The sequence below is a fragment of the Cavia porcellus genome, unplaced genomic scaffold (assembly GCF_034190915.1).
Source record: "Cavia porcellus strain 051 isolate PalLab524CR breed Dunkin Hartley unplaced genomic scaffold, mCavPor4.1 scaffold_14, whole genome shotgun sequence".
NCBI lineage: Eukaryota > Metazoa > Chordata > Mammalia > Rodentia > Caviidae > Cavia > Cavia porcellus.
This window is the reverse complement of record NW_026947497.1, coordinates 16452863-16468627: the sequence shown is the minus strand read 5'-3', so window position 1 is coordinate 16468627 and position 15765 is coordinate 16452863. Positions and strand designations below refer to the sequence as shown.

Sequence of the window (15765 nt, the reverse complement as noted above, 5' to 3'; positions counted from 1 at the left end):
TATGTTATTCTTAAAAACATTTGATGAACGGATGAATATATGAATATTATGAAGACATTTTTTAAAATTATAAAACTGGGTTATGACAAGTAAAGATCCTTGAATCCGCAGTCCCTGTCTGTGTTTTTATTGTACTCTTCTGTTTAATTTGTACTGCTTCTTATTGAACCTTTCCATTTGCTGATCAGAATAGTATTGACAGATTTTTTCCAGTAGCTGTTATTTTTAATAACGTATTAAAGTACAAATAGGGCTGGGAATTTAGCTCAGTGGGGCTGGGGATTTAGCTCAGCGGCACAAGTGCCTGCCTTGCAAGCAGGCAGTCGTGAGTTCGAACACTGGTACCGATAAAAAAAAAAAAAAAAAAAAATGCAAATGTATTTGATAAATGTTTTCTGATTGGAGTGTTCAATTATTTCAAAGTCATCATCTTTGTGCTAGAGTCTAGCCAGTGTCAGAAACATCTTGACTATTAAGGGTATATGAAAGGCTTAGAACTCCTTTAGAAAGGTTGGGATTTCAGAGGTGAATTCGTGTACACTCTTTGTGATTAAGTTGATTCTTCAGTGTACGAAATTATTCAACTTTTTGTAGAGTTTGATTGAGCACTCTATAGCCTTACAGCCTCCTTTTGTAAATAAAGTTTTATTGGAACATAGTTATGCTTATTCATTTATATAATATCTTTTTCTGCTTTCAGAATATAATGGCAGAATTATAACAACTTATAACCTGCAAAATCTGAAATTTTGCTATCAAGCCCTATTCAGAATACACATATTAGTTCAAAGATAATGATTTTAAAATGATAGTTATTTTAAAATAAAATTTACATTTTATATGTTGATGATTATAAGAATATATACAATATCTTCTTACATTTTCATTGAATTTATTATATTCATGTATTTTATTAAATAGATTAAATCAATAAAACACTAAAGGCAAAAGAGTTGGGTTTTTTAAGAGAAACAAAGATTTACCTACTTTTCTGTAAATATCAAACAAGTAGAAAATCTCTTTTGCTAAACTTGAGATTGTGAGTCCTGCTAAAGAACGTCTTTTACTGTCTGTATCCCTTCTCTCCCTGTTGGATCCTGCCTTTTGCTTACCTGATACCAGGAATACGCTCGGTCCGATGGGTCAATGAGGATGGTGATGATCTTGGCTTTGGGGACAAGGGAAGCAGCTCTTTTAGGAGCTTCCTCAGAGTGGAAGTAATTTGCACTCTTCTCAAACAGAAAGTCAGTGGTGACATTAGATGGAACTGGAAAGAAATCCATATACCTAGAAAAGGAATATTTTTCCTCAAAATAAGTCCTGGTTTACACTAATTTCCTGGTGACTGAAGATGTTAGAGGTGTCCCACAAGTTAGTTTTCTATACAAAAACTGTTTTCTGTAGCACATTTCTCCTCCATAGTTAGTAAAGGAGCCAGGCATGGTGGTGCATTCCTATAATGCCAGCATTTGGGAGGTTGAGGAGATTGAGGCCACCTCAGCTACATAGTGAGTTCAAGCCAGACTGAACTACATAGCAAGACCCTTGTCCCCCCCAAAAAAAATGCAAAATGAAATGTCATTAGCAAAGGAAACATGTCCAACACACTAAAATTGCATTTTGAAATGTTCTGAATATATTTTGTTTTGCTTAATATTAGATAAGAAGATCTGAGACTACAAAAATGTGGACAAAATGATCAGTGGTACTATATAAAATACATCTAAATGTATTAAAATCACACAGAAAAAAGTACAAGTACTCAAACAATAAGAAAATTTGAAAAAAATGATACAGTCAGTTAAAAGGATTTAGACAAAGCATTTTTACTTTATCACGGTAAAATAACTACATTAACACTAGTGTGTTATATTTAATCATAGAGTGTCAGGGCATTTCTGTTACTTATATATTGCAGATACCACTTGTTTAATTTTTTCAAAAGAGAGCAATTTGTCTCTTTGTTAGAATAATTATAAGGAAAGTTTTAAAAGTGTATACATATTTGCACATATAAACTCCTATCAATATTAGAATCCAAGTCACCAGCACCATAAAAATAGACTGGCACTGTTTAAACATACCACCAGTAAAACCAGTAAAACTTTGTCAAATATAACTAAATCAGCATATATTACAATGATACATGTTTCTGAAGCACTAAGGGAAACCTTTTAGAAGAAAAGGAATTTTTAAGAGACTATTACCGTTTAACTGCTAGGGATTCTTACGTTTTATAGTAATCATCTCACTTTCCAACCCCCCTTCAATCGTAAGCCACCATGATGTTAGGCAATCAAAGTAAGGTGGTTCAATAATTACTGAACCACAGTCATTAACACCCATGCAGTGACATCTCTCGTAATGTGTTGCTTCCTTCATCTTAAAGCTATGTAAAACATTTAGACTTTGGACCATGAAACCATGTCTTTCACTTCAGAAAGGTTCTGGTAGGATTCCAGTTGTTAATGCATTGCAAAATGTAACTGGTACAAGTGATATCTTGAGTTCTGAGCAGTTAAGAAATCCTTTTATGTTTTCTGAGAGTTAGACTGCAGGTGATAGGTCATTCTGGCATCCTTTTACAAGGACATACACAAAAATTTGGGGAGAGTTTGATCTGTTAGCTCTTTTGCTGTGTATTCTATTTATAGGAAGTGCCATGTTCAAAGTTGTTTCTTATTTAGGAGCTCGTATTGGTTTCAGGGGTGCTAAGGTTATCACTAGTTCCTAGTAGAATACTATCTGATTAAAGCTTGTCTCGAGTTTGCTTGTTCTGAGAAAGACTCCAAAAATCATACAGATGGGTAGACCTATGTGGCAGAGGTGCTGGAATTAGATAATTTATAGCTTCTAAAACTGTCCAGCCTTCTCCAAGGTGTTTATGGAACAGTTTAGGCTTTAAAAACCTCCTCAAACTGTCCTGGGTGTTAGACCTATACTGTGTTGATCTTGCCTGGTTTCAGTGGCTCATAGAAAGACAGCATCCAGTTCTTGTGGATATGTTAACATTTTTCTAGTATAGAAGCTGATACTCACACGGACTTACAGAAATGTCTGCTAAATAAACAAATAAGTAATATATATATATATATATATTCTGGGCATATTTCTAGAATGAGGTATGGAAGTTCCTCACATGGCTCCCTTTTGGAAAAATATGTAATCAGATTACCCAAAGTACAGACACACATGATAGAGCAGTTTATATTTGTATTTGGAGGTAAGTTACAGGTGAATACTTGCTCCTTTAAGCTTTGTTATTTTAATAAATCATAACATGTCAGCACTTTTTTCACTTGAAAGATGATTTTTGCAATACTCTATATTTACTTGTTATTTGTATTGACCCTGAATATTTTAACTGACTTAACTCAAAGCCAGATTATAACTTTAGAGTTTTAAAATGCTAACAGGATTCTGTGTCTTTCCGCATACTACTCTAACTTTCCATTATATCCTCACGTAATAAAATTACAGTACTAAACCGTGAAATCTAAAGCTTGTATGCATGAATCAAACATTTTTCTGAGCTCTTCTGGTGGCAAATCTTGAGCATTTTTTCAAAGATGAAGATTTCTAATTCTCATTTGCCCTCCTCTGCTTGTATCTTAAGTCTTTTGTCAGTTAAGGCAGCCCTTAACAGCCTAAATAATTGCATCCAGTTCTCAGGGAAAAAACAAAACAAAACAAAACAACCAGATCCATGCATTTCACTTAACTAATTGTGCCTAAATTAATTCTTAAAATGACCCAACAATTAACTTTAAAAGTTAATTATATTAAATGCAACCTTTAGTTTTGTGGAACCATGATAAACACCAAAAAACCAAAAAGAAAAACAAAAACAAAAACAAACCAGCTGAGGAACTGTTTCAGACAGAGACCAGGCCAACCTGAGGACTACAAGCATAGTTGATATTTTTGAGAGGAAAGCTCTAATTACTATTGCAAACTGACATTTGAAGTATAATTATTTGTTAATTGCATTGTCTTTTATACATGTGTAATTTTATCAATCAAAAATGTTTGTATGTAGAGTAATTTTTGCGAGTTATATTTAAAATCTGTCGTTGCTCTTTAGATTTCTAATTATTTACGTCATCTCCTTGTAAGGGAATTTTGTTCTTATTACAGTGTCTTATGGGTTGTTGGCTTGTGATCCAAAAGGTTTGACTTGGTAAAATTTATGATAAAACTGATTATTCCTTCATTTAGTGTTACATTCTGGGGACTCAAACATTGCACTTGCCTGTACCTCCAAAAAAGTCTTCAATCATTCCTTTTAATCCTGATATTAACATTCCATTCTATTACATAGCAGTGCATATATTTGAGTCAATGGTCAAGTAGCAGCTGAAATAGTTGGCATTTTAAAAAATTTTTCTTGCTGTTATTTAGTACTGCACAGTTAATATCAAGTACCACACAAAAGAGTTGGCAGCAGAAGATGTAACAATTAGACTAACAATTACAATGTGTGTAAATTCTTATCTTCTAGATGCTCAAATTATACTCAACGCATTTATTTATCTTTCCATTTAGATTACCAACAAGTTACTCTTGAAGTGGTTAATAATTATAAAATTGAGACCATCTAATTTTACAACAGAGGTTAATATACATGACTTTTCATCCTGAAATAATTGCAAAATGTTTATGATCTAGAATTATCATAAGAATCTCACTCGGAGAACTTTCTGTCCAGCATTACAATAGCAAGACCTCTAGATACATTTTATCATTAAGATGTCACCTTGTATCATTCATTTCTATTATATTACTGAATTTTGATATATATATTTTTTGCTTTTTAGTTATTTCCATCAAAAGCTTACTGTATTTCTAATTTTAGTTCAAAGGTAAATTTTAATAACTTCTATGGCTTTTGTTTCTCATGAAACATATGCACATTTCTTCTTCCACTACTTTTTTTGTCTTTTATACCCTATAAGGCAGAAAATTATACATGTAGATCATGGCATCACCTAATGAAGAGTGTACAAAAGGAAGATATGAAAGCATTTTCTTAAGCATAGAGAGAGATGAAATTTATGGTTGTTACATCTCTGTGTTCACATCTGCAATTACCTTCAAGATTATATCAACTGAAATTACACACGGGCTGAGGTAACAAATCACTTCATAGACAAGGGTTTTGGTGTATGAATGTAAGTCTAAAATCAGACTTTTGAATGTATGAATAATTTCTGGGCTCTTTCATGTGATTCCATTTCCAAGGTACAAAGGGTAACTTTTATTCTTGGTTACAAACTTATTTATAGCTCAGTGTTAGCACTCAGTTCATACTGTGCACAGTACATATACTTTTAGATTTATACTAATAACCCATCTTACCAATCAATCCCCCTGTGGTAGTTATTTCTATTAAAGAACTGTACCTCCTCAAAGGTTTTTGGGCTGGGGGAGTTACTAAGGATGGAAGGATGCATAACCAGGAACAAATACAAAGCAGTGGTACCTGAAAGACAATACAGGTTTGGAAATTAATAAAATGGAAAGATAACTTCCTACTATTAGTATTTCAAAGTCATTAATAAGTCAAATATTAAAATGATCCAAGCAGGTTCATTATAAATACTCCCAGATTTAAACTGAATAGAAAACAGACATCCTTGGGGATAGGCTGTGTGAGAAGGGGTTTGTTTCAGGGGTTGGGAAGGGGAGCTTTTTCTTAGCTCAGTCGCTGATTTGTCTGATGTGGCTTTCAGCCACTTTTCATCTCTGTTTTCTTTACTGCTTATTTCATCAATTTTTCTCTCAGGATGAAAAGACAATGTACCTGAAGATATCATGATATTAATAAATCACACTCTAAATGAAATATAACATTTTTAATGTATTATTCAAATTGAGAATTAGATTTTTTTTGGTACCAGGGATTTAACTCACAACCTCGTGCTTGCCAGGCAGACACTTATGCCTCTGAACTAAATCCCCAGCCCCCAAAATTAGATTTTTATATGAAGTTCTCTCTGAGGCCTACAAAGGATAATTAAATTTAAGATAGAATTTACTCTTTTAAGATGTTTGCCTTAAGTTAAGCATGCTTACATACTTATAAAAAGTAATGTGGAATTATTTAAATTGCTAAAGTTGAAGAAAAGTAGTATCTTTTTCTCAGTGATGTAGCTTGCAGGATTAACCTTTTATTGGAGAGAGAATGGAATAACACGTATCTATGTAGATTTTTTGGCTAGTGGGGATAATGGGTGTAAATTTTTAAGAAGTGGGAGTGGAATAAGCTATTATGATTTTAGCCCTTAATTAGTAGGTAAGGTGTTCAGTTTAGGCAGAAGAAAGTTAGTCACTTTGGGTTCAGAATGTTTAAGATTGAACCATGTACTTGAAACTGTGACTGTGTATATAAGATCATAATATAACAATATTTCTGTTGTGTGGATTCAGTACTTCTATTTTCTATTTCCCAACTCTAATGCGACTTATGTTACTAGACTATCTGATAGCTTGAGACAGCAAGAGAAATCCAACATGGCATTGTAGTATTTCTTTTACTTGAAAGAATTGCTGTTTTAACTTTGCTTAGTAACAATGTCGTGTTGACATTTGCACACACTTTTGAACTTTCTTACCTCTCTGGTAAACTTTCTCTAATATTGTTTCTTAAATTTACCCTATCTGTACAGAAGAAAGAGTTTTAAAGTAACTATCAACAGAAATATTGTTTAAAAAAGATGAAAGAGGTGGTATCTCTGAGTTACAGCTGAGCCAAAAGATGAACACTTTATCTGCAATCATAGATAAACTGTAGGGACCAAAATATAGTACTCTACGATACACGAAGTGAAAATGTTCTTCACAGGCTTGACTTAGAAAAATGATGCTCAAGTTTTAACAAATGTCAGATTCACCTAAAGGTCTGTTTAAACACAGATAGATGAGCCCTGCCCCAGAATTTCTGATTCGGCATATCTATGGAGAGGTTCAAGAAATTGTACTCCTAATGGTGGTTATGCTCTTGGTCTGATGGTTATCTTTTGAAAATAGCCAAATTAAAATAAATATGGAAAAATATCTAAAACTTGTTGGAGGAAAATTTTTCTATTACTTGAAGTCCACAGTAAGGCAATAAGAATATGTTCTTTGGAGTTAGGTACATTTTAGGGTCAAGAGTTTCAATTCCAGTATGTACCAGCTATGTGAACTCGAATAAAAATTATCTAACTCTGAGTCTTAGTTTCTGGAAAGAAAATACTTAGGTATCAAGATTTTTATTTATAAGGATTAACTGTGATTATCTATCTAGAAGTACTAGTACCATATCTAAACATCTGTGAGATGTTTCAAAAAATAGTATAATGAAATTTAATTTATAATTATAGTAAAGAATTGTGTTAGGTATGTTATATATCACTTATATAATTGAGATACAATTCAGAAAAAATAAGGCCTTTTATGTAAACAAGAAAAATAAATATTTGTGATAAGATATATTTCTTTTCTGAAATTTATTTTTAAGAATTACATTAAACATTTTTTAAAATAACATGTTTAAAACAAACAGAGAAAAACAGAAAAGTAGACACCACCTGGTACTTTGCATAGTTAGTGAGAGGCATGATGCAATTTACTGGAGGTCGAAAAACAAAAATGTATTTTTGAGTTCTATCTGTATGTATAGCCTTTGCTGTGATTAACCTGTCCTGTATATGTATTTGTCAGTGATAAATCAATTGCATAACTCCAGTCAAACAAATTTAAATAACCATAAATAAAGATTCAGGTTTTACATTTTTTTTTCTCATTTCAACACTGAAAAATATTCAGATATCTTGTTAACTAAAAATCTATGCAAAAACATCCAGGAAAGTACTGTTGACTAAAGACAAACGTAAAGCTATTTAATTCTCATGGAACTGATATAAGAAGGTATTTTTGTCTAATTAAAAATAAGTCATAAAATATTGATAATTACAACATGGATAGATTTCAAATGTATCACGGAAAATGAAAAATATTAAACATAAAAGGCCACACACTGTCTTCTGTTTACATAAACATTTAGAAAAGGTAAAACCACACTGGCCAAAAGTGGTCGCCCGTGGCTGTGGATGTGGCAGGGATTGGGAAATTGACTGCAAAAGGATGAAGACTTTTTTGAATACAACTGTCCTAGGTTTTGAATGTGGTGGTGGTGATCTGACTATGTGTAACTTCCAAAATTTATGAAATCGTACATTTAAAATGGATGAATTTTATTGCATGTAAATCATACCTCAATAAAATGGGAAAATAAATTTCAATAAAAAAGAAGCATTTTCTGTTACTTCTTCCAAAGGGAAATTTCATATGCAAATAGTAACATAAACAATGGAAACTCTATTGAGTTTAGGATGGTAAGTAATAATTCTGCCAGCTAACCATGCTATTAAAATGTCTGTGTATCCAGCACAGCATGAGACGAAGCAGGTCCTGCAGGGCTTTCTGAAGCAAACTTGACGCCGAGCATCAGAGAGAAGATGTGATCAGTAATGACAGGGTTATGTGGTGACAGTGGGAGTTCACTGAAGAGACTTCAGCTTCATTGTTTTCCTAGTTGCCTTTTGACTTTAGATAGATAAGAACAAGTGAAATAAATAAGGACAAAACCAGTATTTGTCATACTTATTGTCTTCAGATTGATATTTACAAAGGGGACTAAGAGGAAATGAACCGGGAAGAGTCTGTGAACCCTGCACAGAATTCCCCTCAGTTATTTCCAGAGACAAGGAGAGGAAAAGTATTCCCCTTAGCAAGCAATATAGTGGAAATGGCTGTTTTCTGTGAAGCCAGTTCTAGGGCCCAGAATAATTTATCACACAAGATGCAGCTCTAATTTCTTCCACTGGGCTTCATTTTAATACTGATTCTTACAGAAACAAGATGTTTATGGGGGAAAAATTGCACACCAATTTAAGAAAAGGTGCAACAGATTTCTCCTGGGTGTCAATAAAGATCTTTCTTAGCGCAAAGTTTTGTTTATGTCAAGGAATCTGTTTGTCAAATGTCTTTTAGACTGGTAAAAAATACTTATCTCTGCAAGAAACAGTTTATAAATCAACTATCAAGAAGATGGCAGGGTAAGGGTCTACTTTTTTCTGGAAAGAATTTATTATAAAGAGTTCTATGTACTTATGTGTCCCTTTTGACTTGAGAAAAACCTGTTAGTCACTTTCTAAGCATGTGACTGGTTGTCATTCCAGAAATGTTAAAACACTTCAAGAAAGATCTTTGGAAAAAAATAATATGTGCCACTAACGTGAATATTCAAATGCTATGACATCAGTTTCATGCTTTTTACTTAGGAAAAAAAACATTTTGATAAAGCACTTAAAGACTTTATCAAGATAAAAGATTGTATCAGAGGATAACATTTTATTCATTTATAAAGTATTCTTTGTAGCTTCATGGGAAATTTAAGAAATCACTGTGAAAAGAATTCATTGTATAGTCATTTGTATTTCTTAAATTTTATTTTAAAGAGAAAAAAAATTTCAAAACAAGATAATAAGAGGTAAAATAGTTTATACATTGTGTATCATTACCTTTAAGTATGTTTCTTAAGAGTACGAGGTAATGGATTCATTTGTATTTTTATACTATTTACTGAATGATAACATTAAGAGTTCTCACCAGTTTTCTGGGGTCCTATTACCAAGAATTTTGGTAAGCGATCACAGGTTTTTTCCTTAGACCATATGTCTCTGTGGCGTTTGTCATCACATGGATTCTAAAAATTAGAGAAGAAAACAGAGATGTATTTTTTCTTGTGAGTGTGTCCATTGTCTGCTACCATTTCCAACATTTGCCCTTATATCTCAGGAAACAACCAGATAAACAAGTATCCTTAAAAAAAAAAAAAAAACCTGAAAGCCTGCAGTGCCATCGTAGAAGATTTACAATAATCTTTCTCCCCAGAGTGAGGAGGTTGGAGAGAGGAGATATTTCTACTTTGGGCCAACAGGCTCATAGTACTGACAGCTTAATATTTTTCTGTTATTGGCAGTTCTGTGTTTTCACATTTTATAATGGTGAGCTTGCTGAGTAGATATATTTCCTGCTAACCTAAGGAGATATACTCAACCTTTAATAAGTAGCTGAAGTACAAGGCACCAGAGTTTTGTTGCTGGTACTATATGCAATCAGAGAAACTTCTCTAGTAACGTACTATAGAAATGATCTCTCAAAGTATAACCAGAGCTTTGTTTCTAAGTAACTTTGAGTTTCCTGCTGTGCTTCAAAGGGCTGGGGATCTAGCCAAATCAATGCTGTTTAAAGAAAGCTGATTCCTTTCATCTGTCTTCAAAGGTCATAAATGTATATCACAAAATGTAACAATAAAGGCTATGATGCTAAAAAGTTATAAATTTAAACAAAATTATTAAGCGTGGTGAATCACTACTTTAGGGATGGTGCTTTTGGTCTATGATACCTGAAAGCAACAGCCACTGTGCATGATACGTCTAGAAAACTATTCCTTTTAAATACAAAGTGTATATGATATAGAAAAATGGAAAGAATTGTCATATTCTTTAATACTGTTTTAGGAATGGGCACACAGGGCCACCTTTTTTTCCCTATTCATTTATTACTGTTGTAGGTGAAGTTAAATAAACTGCTTATTTTTCGTTAAGAGTAAAGTAAAGGTAATCTTTTGACTGCTTCTCTGGAAAAATTTTGTTTTAAGCTTGTCATCTGGAATAATAATGATTTCAATTTAAGAACTGTGTTATATTAGTAGAAAAACTGCATGCCTTTCCAGCTGCTAACCTTTGGTGATGTTTGGAGTGGGTAAGATGCTTGTTGCAACAAGTGGAGAATGATATTCTGCCATAATTCCACAGCCCCTGGCTTTAACCTGCTAAATCCACTGCTGTGTCCTCTTGGAAGACTGTTTGTTTCTAGGCTCACAGTTCAAAGCTCACAGTTCAAAGCTGAAGGGATGGAATATAGAGTTCAAACTGTATTGCAATTCAATTTGTGAAACTTACTGTTTTATTTCTAAATATTGTTGCAGTTTCATCATTTAGAACGCGTGACTAAGAGCACGGCCTTTGGGAGCCAGACAGTCTAGACTGGCTTCTGCTCTGCCACGTGAGGCTGTGTGACCTTGCTTAATTGACATGGTCTTTCTGTGTCTTAGGACCTTCATCTGTAAAGTGACAATAACAGCTGTAGCTACCACTATAGGGCATCTGTGAGGACTGAGCCAGTTAACACATACAGTGCGCTTAGTGTGATACATAGTTAAGTACTTTTCAATCAGTTGCTCAAATTATTAGTTGTCACAGATCATCAAGTGGGCAGTTTTAGTTTAGTTTTCACAATTCTATACATAAGAGTCTGTCCTTTGAAATGTAGGTTATCCCTAGAACAGATGGAATATGCCATATTAATGTTGTATTTTCTCTTTAGCATCTCAATTATTTATCTGTAAAGAATTCATGTCTCAAATTTTCAACTACTGTTTCTCAAGGCAACTCATGCTGTGTGACTACTGGGGTACATGGTGGTTCAGACGCAGATGGCAGTCTTCACCTCTTCTCAGAGACCCTGTACATGTGGCTTAGTTATTAGACACGGTGGTGTGCTCAGGGCTGACCAGCTGACTCTGCTGATAAGAAACCCATTATCAATTTCTATCCTTTCAACCTATTGCAATCTGCAAATCTGTTACTCGCTCCTCACTGAAAGCTTTACATCTATTGAATCTTTCCCTGAAAATTCTGTAATTTCTAACTGACAAAAGGAGAGAGATTTTGGCTCAAACTGTAGTAATGACATAAGATTGTGATTCAGTAAGTAGTATTAATTGGAAGTTTTTTTCAAATGCCTTATATTTTTAGCATTGGATCACCTTACAGAAATATAAAATATGTCTGTGGGATTAATTAGTTGTATCAATTACTGAGCCACTTTTACCTGCCAGAGAGGGTCTTTCTGATCAGGAAACAGCTCAAAATACTTGTGAGCTAGTTGCACTGGAGGCAGAGTCTGAAGACGCAGGTTGGTCCAGGTCTGTACAAAGTTGGCCAGATTAACAAATGTATATAGTCCCAGTCGGTCATTCCCATAGTTGGACAAATGGGTCATGAAAATACTGATCTGTAAAAGACATAGGAACTTCTGTGTAAACACTTGTTTTTATCACTAGAGGGCAGTACAGTCACAGCAGTGCTAGATTTTTATTTATTTCCGTTTATAGTTTTTTGTTAAACTGCACAGGGTTTCAATTCAAGACATTGATTTTAGAACCAATCTCTTACCATTCTCATTATATTAATGCATGCTAGATGATATATTTTCAGCAGGACTTGATAAGCATTTTTCCTGAAATTTTAATACAATGCATAACTAAAAATGAGATTAAAAAAACAAAAGCTAAACTAAACTAATGGCTGCCACATATCCATCCTAATTAGACCAATTAGACTAATCCAGACACACAATTAGACTAATCCAGAATACCACATTCTAGTTGTCAATTTATAATGCCATCGTAATATGTGGACTACTAATCATTCACAGCTACAGGTTTAGGAAGTTTGGAGCTTGCAATTTTAATCTTGTTTACTTCAGTTTATACGCTAGCATTTCCAGTTACGGGGTGTGTCCACAAATGTTTATTTTAGCACTAACTCAATGTCCTTTGGTTTAAATTTCTTATACTACAACACGATAACACTGTTGCCTGAATATTACTTTCTATTAGTAATGCTTGCAAACTCTTCTATATTCATTGAGCCTGTTACTCCCAACATAAAATATTTCCTTTAAGAAAAGTTTTAGTGTCAACTGAGCAAAATTGACCTAAATTAAACCTATCCATTGGGAACAAAAACAAAAACAAAGACAACCCCTCCCCCAAACAAAACAGTAAGTGAGGGGAATTTTTTTCTTTTTCTCTCTATCCCCCCTTTAGTGTTTCCAGCATCAGATTCACTTATTTATATTATAATAATTTATGGAGTTAATTATCATATGCAGATTAAAAACTAGACTTTGGCAAAAAATTATATATATATAAAACATAGGACAATTATACAAAGTCAAGATACACTTTTAGCTACATTGTATTGGATTAAAATAATTTCCCTCTTTTTTTACTATTATCTGCCTTTTATTTGTACTTTCTATATATTATGTATAGTTACATTATATATATATATATTATATATATATATTATATATATATATATATATATATATATAATAACTTTTTCGCATGAGAGAAGCCAAGCTTGTATATTTGTGTTACTTCACTTAACATTATGGTCTCAAGGAGCATCCTTTTTTCCTACAAATGATTAAAGTTTATCTTTCTTCATAATGAAATAAATTTGATTTCTACAAGTTTGGTTAAATTGATCTGGGATATAAAATGAGCATTTTTAAGTTGGCGCCTTAAGTGATGCAAATAATTTCTGTTGGTTATTTTCTGACAAATGGAAAGGATATTTCTTTGTGAATTTCCAGTAGTCAAGCAAACCAATGTGGCAATTATGCTGCTATAAAAAGATGATAAAAGTAATTCATATGACAACAGTATTTTCCCAAAATATATAATTTCTTTGGAGTGAACCGAAATTATTGCTATTATAATAATCATAAGAATAAACAGGTCAGTCATTAAGAGGATGAAAACTTGGTGAGGTAAAATGACAGATAAAAAGGTTTATTTTAAGATTTGATAGAGTGCACAGAATAAAGGTAATTACAAATGGTATCAAGAGGAAACAGTAATATCCTGTATGTATAGAAAAATTCTATAGGCTGTCATAAAGAAAGCTTAAACTTTGATCAAGAAATTTAACTGTATTTCTGTACACTTTGCCTTAGCATATATAAACTTAGAATTTTCACAGACAAAATACTTGGACGATGGTTTCAAATAGTATATTCAATTTTGTGGCTCTTTTAATTCCTTTTCCTCCTCACACTATAGGTTACTGAGAAATTTTGAAACTGAAAACCATTCTTAATTTGGAACTTTTTTTCTTTTCTTTTTAAAAAATTTTTTTTGAAGAGAAAAAAAAGCAAAGCAGAAAAAAGGGTAGAAATAATACATAATTTCAAAAAAAGCAGTAAGAAATCACTAGTTGATAAATTACATATTGGCATCTTAGAAATAGTTGTTCAAGTTATAAAATTAAAGCATAAAAAGTGGACATTCACACAGTGAGACTGCAAACAGTTCTGCTCAATGATCCAACAAAAACTTAGTAACATGGTCATCAATCCCACACACTTAAACATACATGCAGCCATATCCTTTAGAGCACTTTCTTTTTCTCCCTTTTTTACAATATCAATCACACATTTTGGATTTTATTACTTCTACAGTTCTTACTACTTTTTACACTAGAGACACACTGTGATACTTATAAATATGATTGTTATTTATTTCACTTATGAGGATAGTCTCAAGTTGCCTCCATTTACCTATGAATGCATCAAGATTATGTTTTTTATAGTAGAGTAATATTCCATTGTATAAAGATAACACATCTTTTTCATCCATTCTGTGGTTGATGGGCATTTTGGTTGTTTCCAAGATTTAGCTATTACAAATTGTGCCGCTATGAACATGGGGGCACATCTATCACTGTGACATGACCTTTTCAGTTTTTCTGGGAAAATACCCAGGAGGGAATAGCTGGATTGAATGGAGGTTCCTTTCCAATGTTTGCAAGAGACAGTTTTTACTTCTTTGTTATACATACAGCACATTTTTCAATGTAGGATAAAAATGAACAGTAAAATGATTCTTCAATTAACATTTCTCTTAAGAGGAAAATTTGATATGATTAAAATACATTAACAGCCACAATTATAATCTTGGGTTACTTCTATAAAATATAAGTAAATCTGTAGTATCACATTTTACTTGAACTGTATTTTCATTGGAAATAAAATGGAAAACCTAGAGGTACTTTTTATTCAAAAACAAAACAAAACGATACAAATGGTAAAGTAGAAAATTAACACTAGTTAATATATTACATATTGTTATCTTAGAAGTAGTTGCTGAGCTTACAAGACCTAGGCATGAAAAAAATGATCAGTCAAATAATGAAAGCACAAATTATCCTTTTTGATGACATAGCAGAAATTAGTATAGTCATCTATCTTGTGCATATGTATATGTGTAACCATGCCCTCAAACATGGAATGGATAAGATGCATTTTTATACAATGGAGTATTATTCAGCTATAAAGAAGGATAAACTTGAGACTTATAGGTAAATGGAGGCATACTCATACATAAAATAAATCAAACTCTTATGTATATTGTATTGCCTTGTAAAAAAAGACATACTGTTGCAATCCTGGTGCATTTGATCTCCCTTCGAATTCAGTATTTACCAAAGAACACATTTTATGCTGGGAAAATTAAAACAGAGTACTACTTTTGTATCTGCATGATGATAGGAGGCAAAAAAAGCTACTGTCTGAGAAAGACAATCAAGCCCAAATGAGTTGTGAGCTAGTTAACAGCACTGCTTTTGCTGAAACTGAAAATAATTTGCAAGAATTAAGGCAATGCTTATAAAGGGTTGAACATAATCCTGTACAAACAAGATTACTTATCCTTTAAACATAGAAACATTCCCGATTTTCAGTTATATTTTTGCATACTGACTTTATCATACGAGCGAAAAAACTCTTTCCAAGTGACGTTTTTGTAATGCATGTCCCCTTATGACCCTTTCAGACTTTGGATTCCACATTGGGATCTGTTTT

The 15765-nt window shown here is 32.8% G+C and overlaps 1 protein-coding gene across 4 annotated transcripts in view; it reads right to left on the bottom strand.

The window, feature by feature from the left end:
• Positions 1–15765, bottom strand: part of LOC100719907 (N-deacetylase and N-sulfotransferase 3) — a 179140-nt gene that overhangs the window by 19104 nt on the left and 144271 nt on the right. For 2 of the 4 annotated variants that reach the window (XM_063260705.1, XM_003476959.5), the window contains 4 exons: positions 11944–12126; positions 9655–9751; positions 5359–5482; positions 1113–1287 (listed from right to left, as the gene is read on the bottom strand). In XM_063260705.1, coding sequence (XP_063116775.1) covers positions 1113–1287; positions 5359–5482; positions 9655–9751; positions 11944–12126 — 579 coding nt within the window. Of the gene's footprint in view, positions 1–1112; positions 1288–5358; positions 5483–8353; positions 8590–9654; positions 9752–11943; positions 12127–15765 lie in introns of those variants that run through there. The other 2 variants (XR_010051437.1, XM_063260706.1) reach the window with 2 other exon arrangements.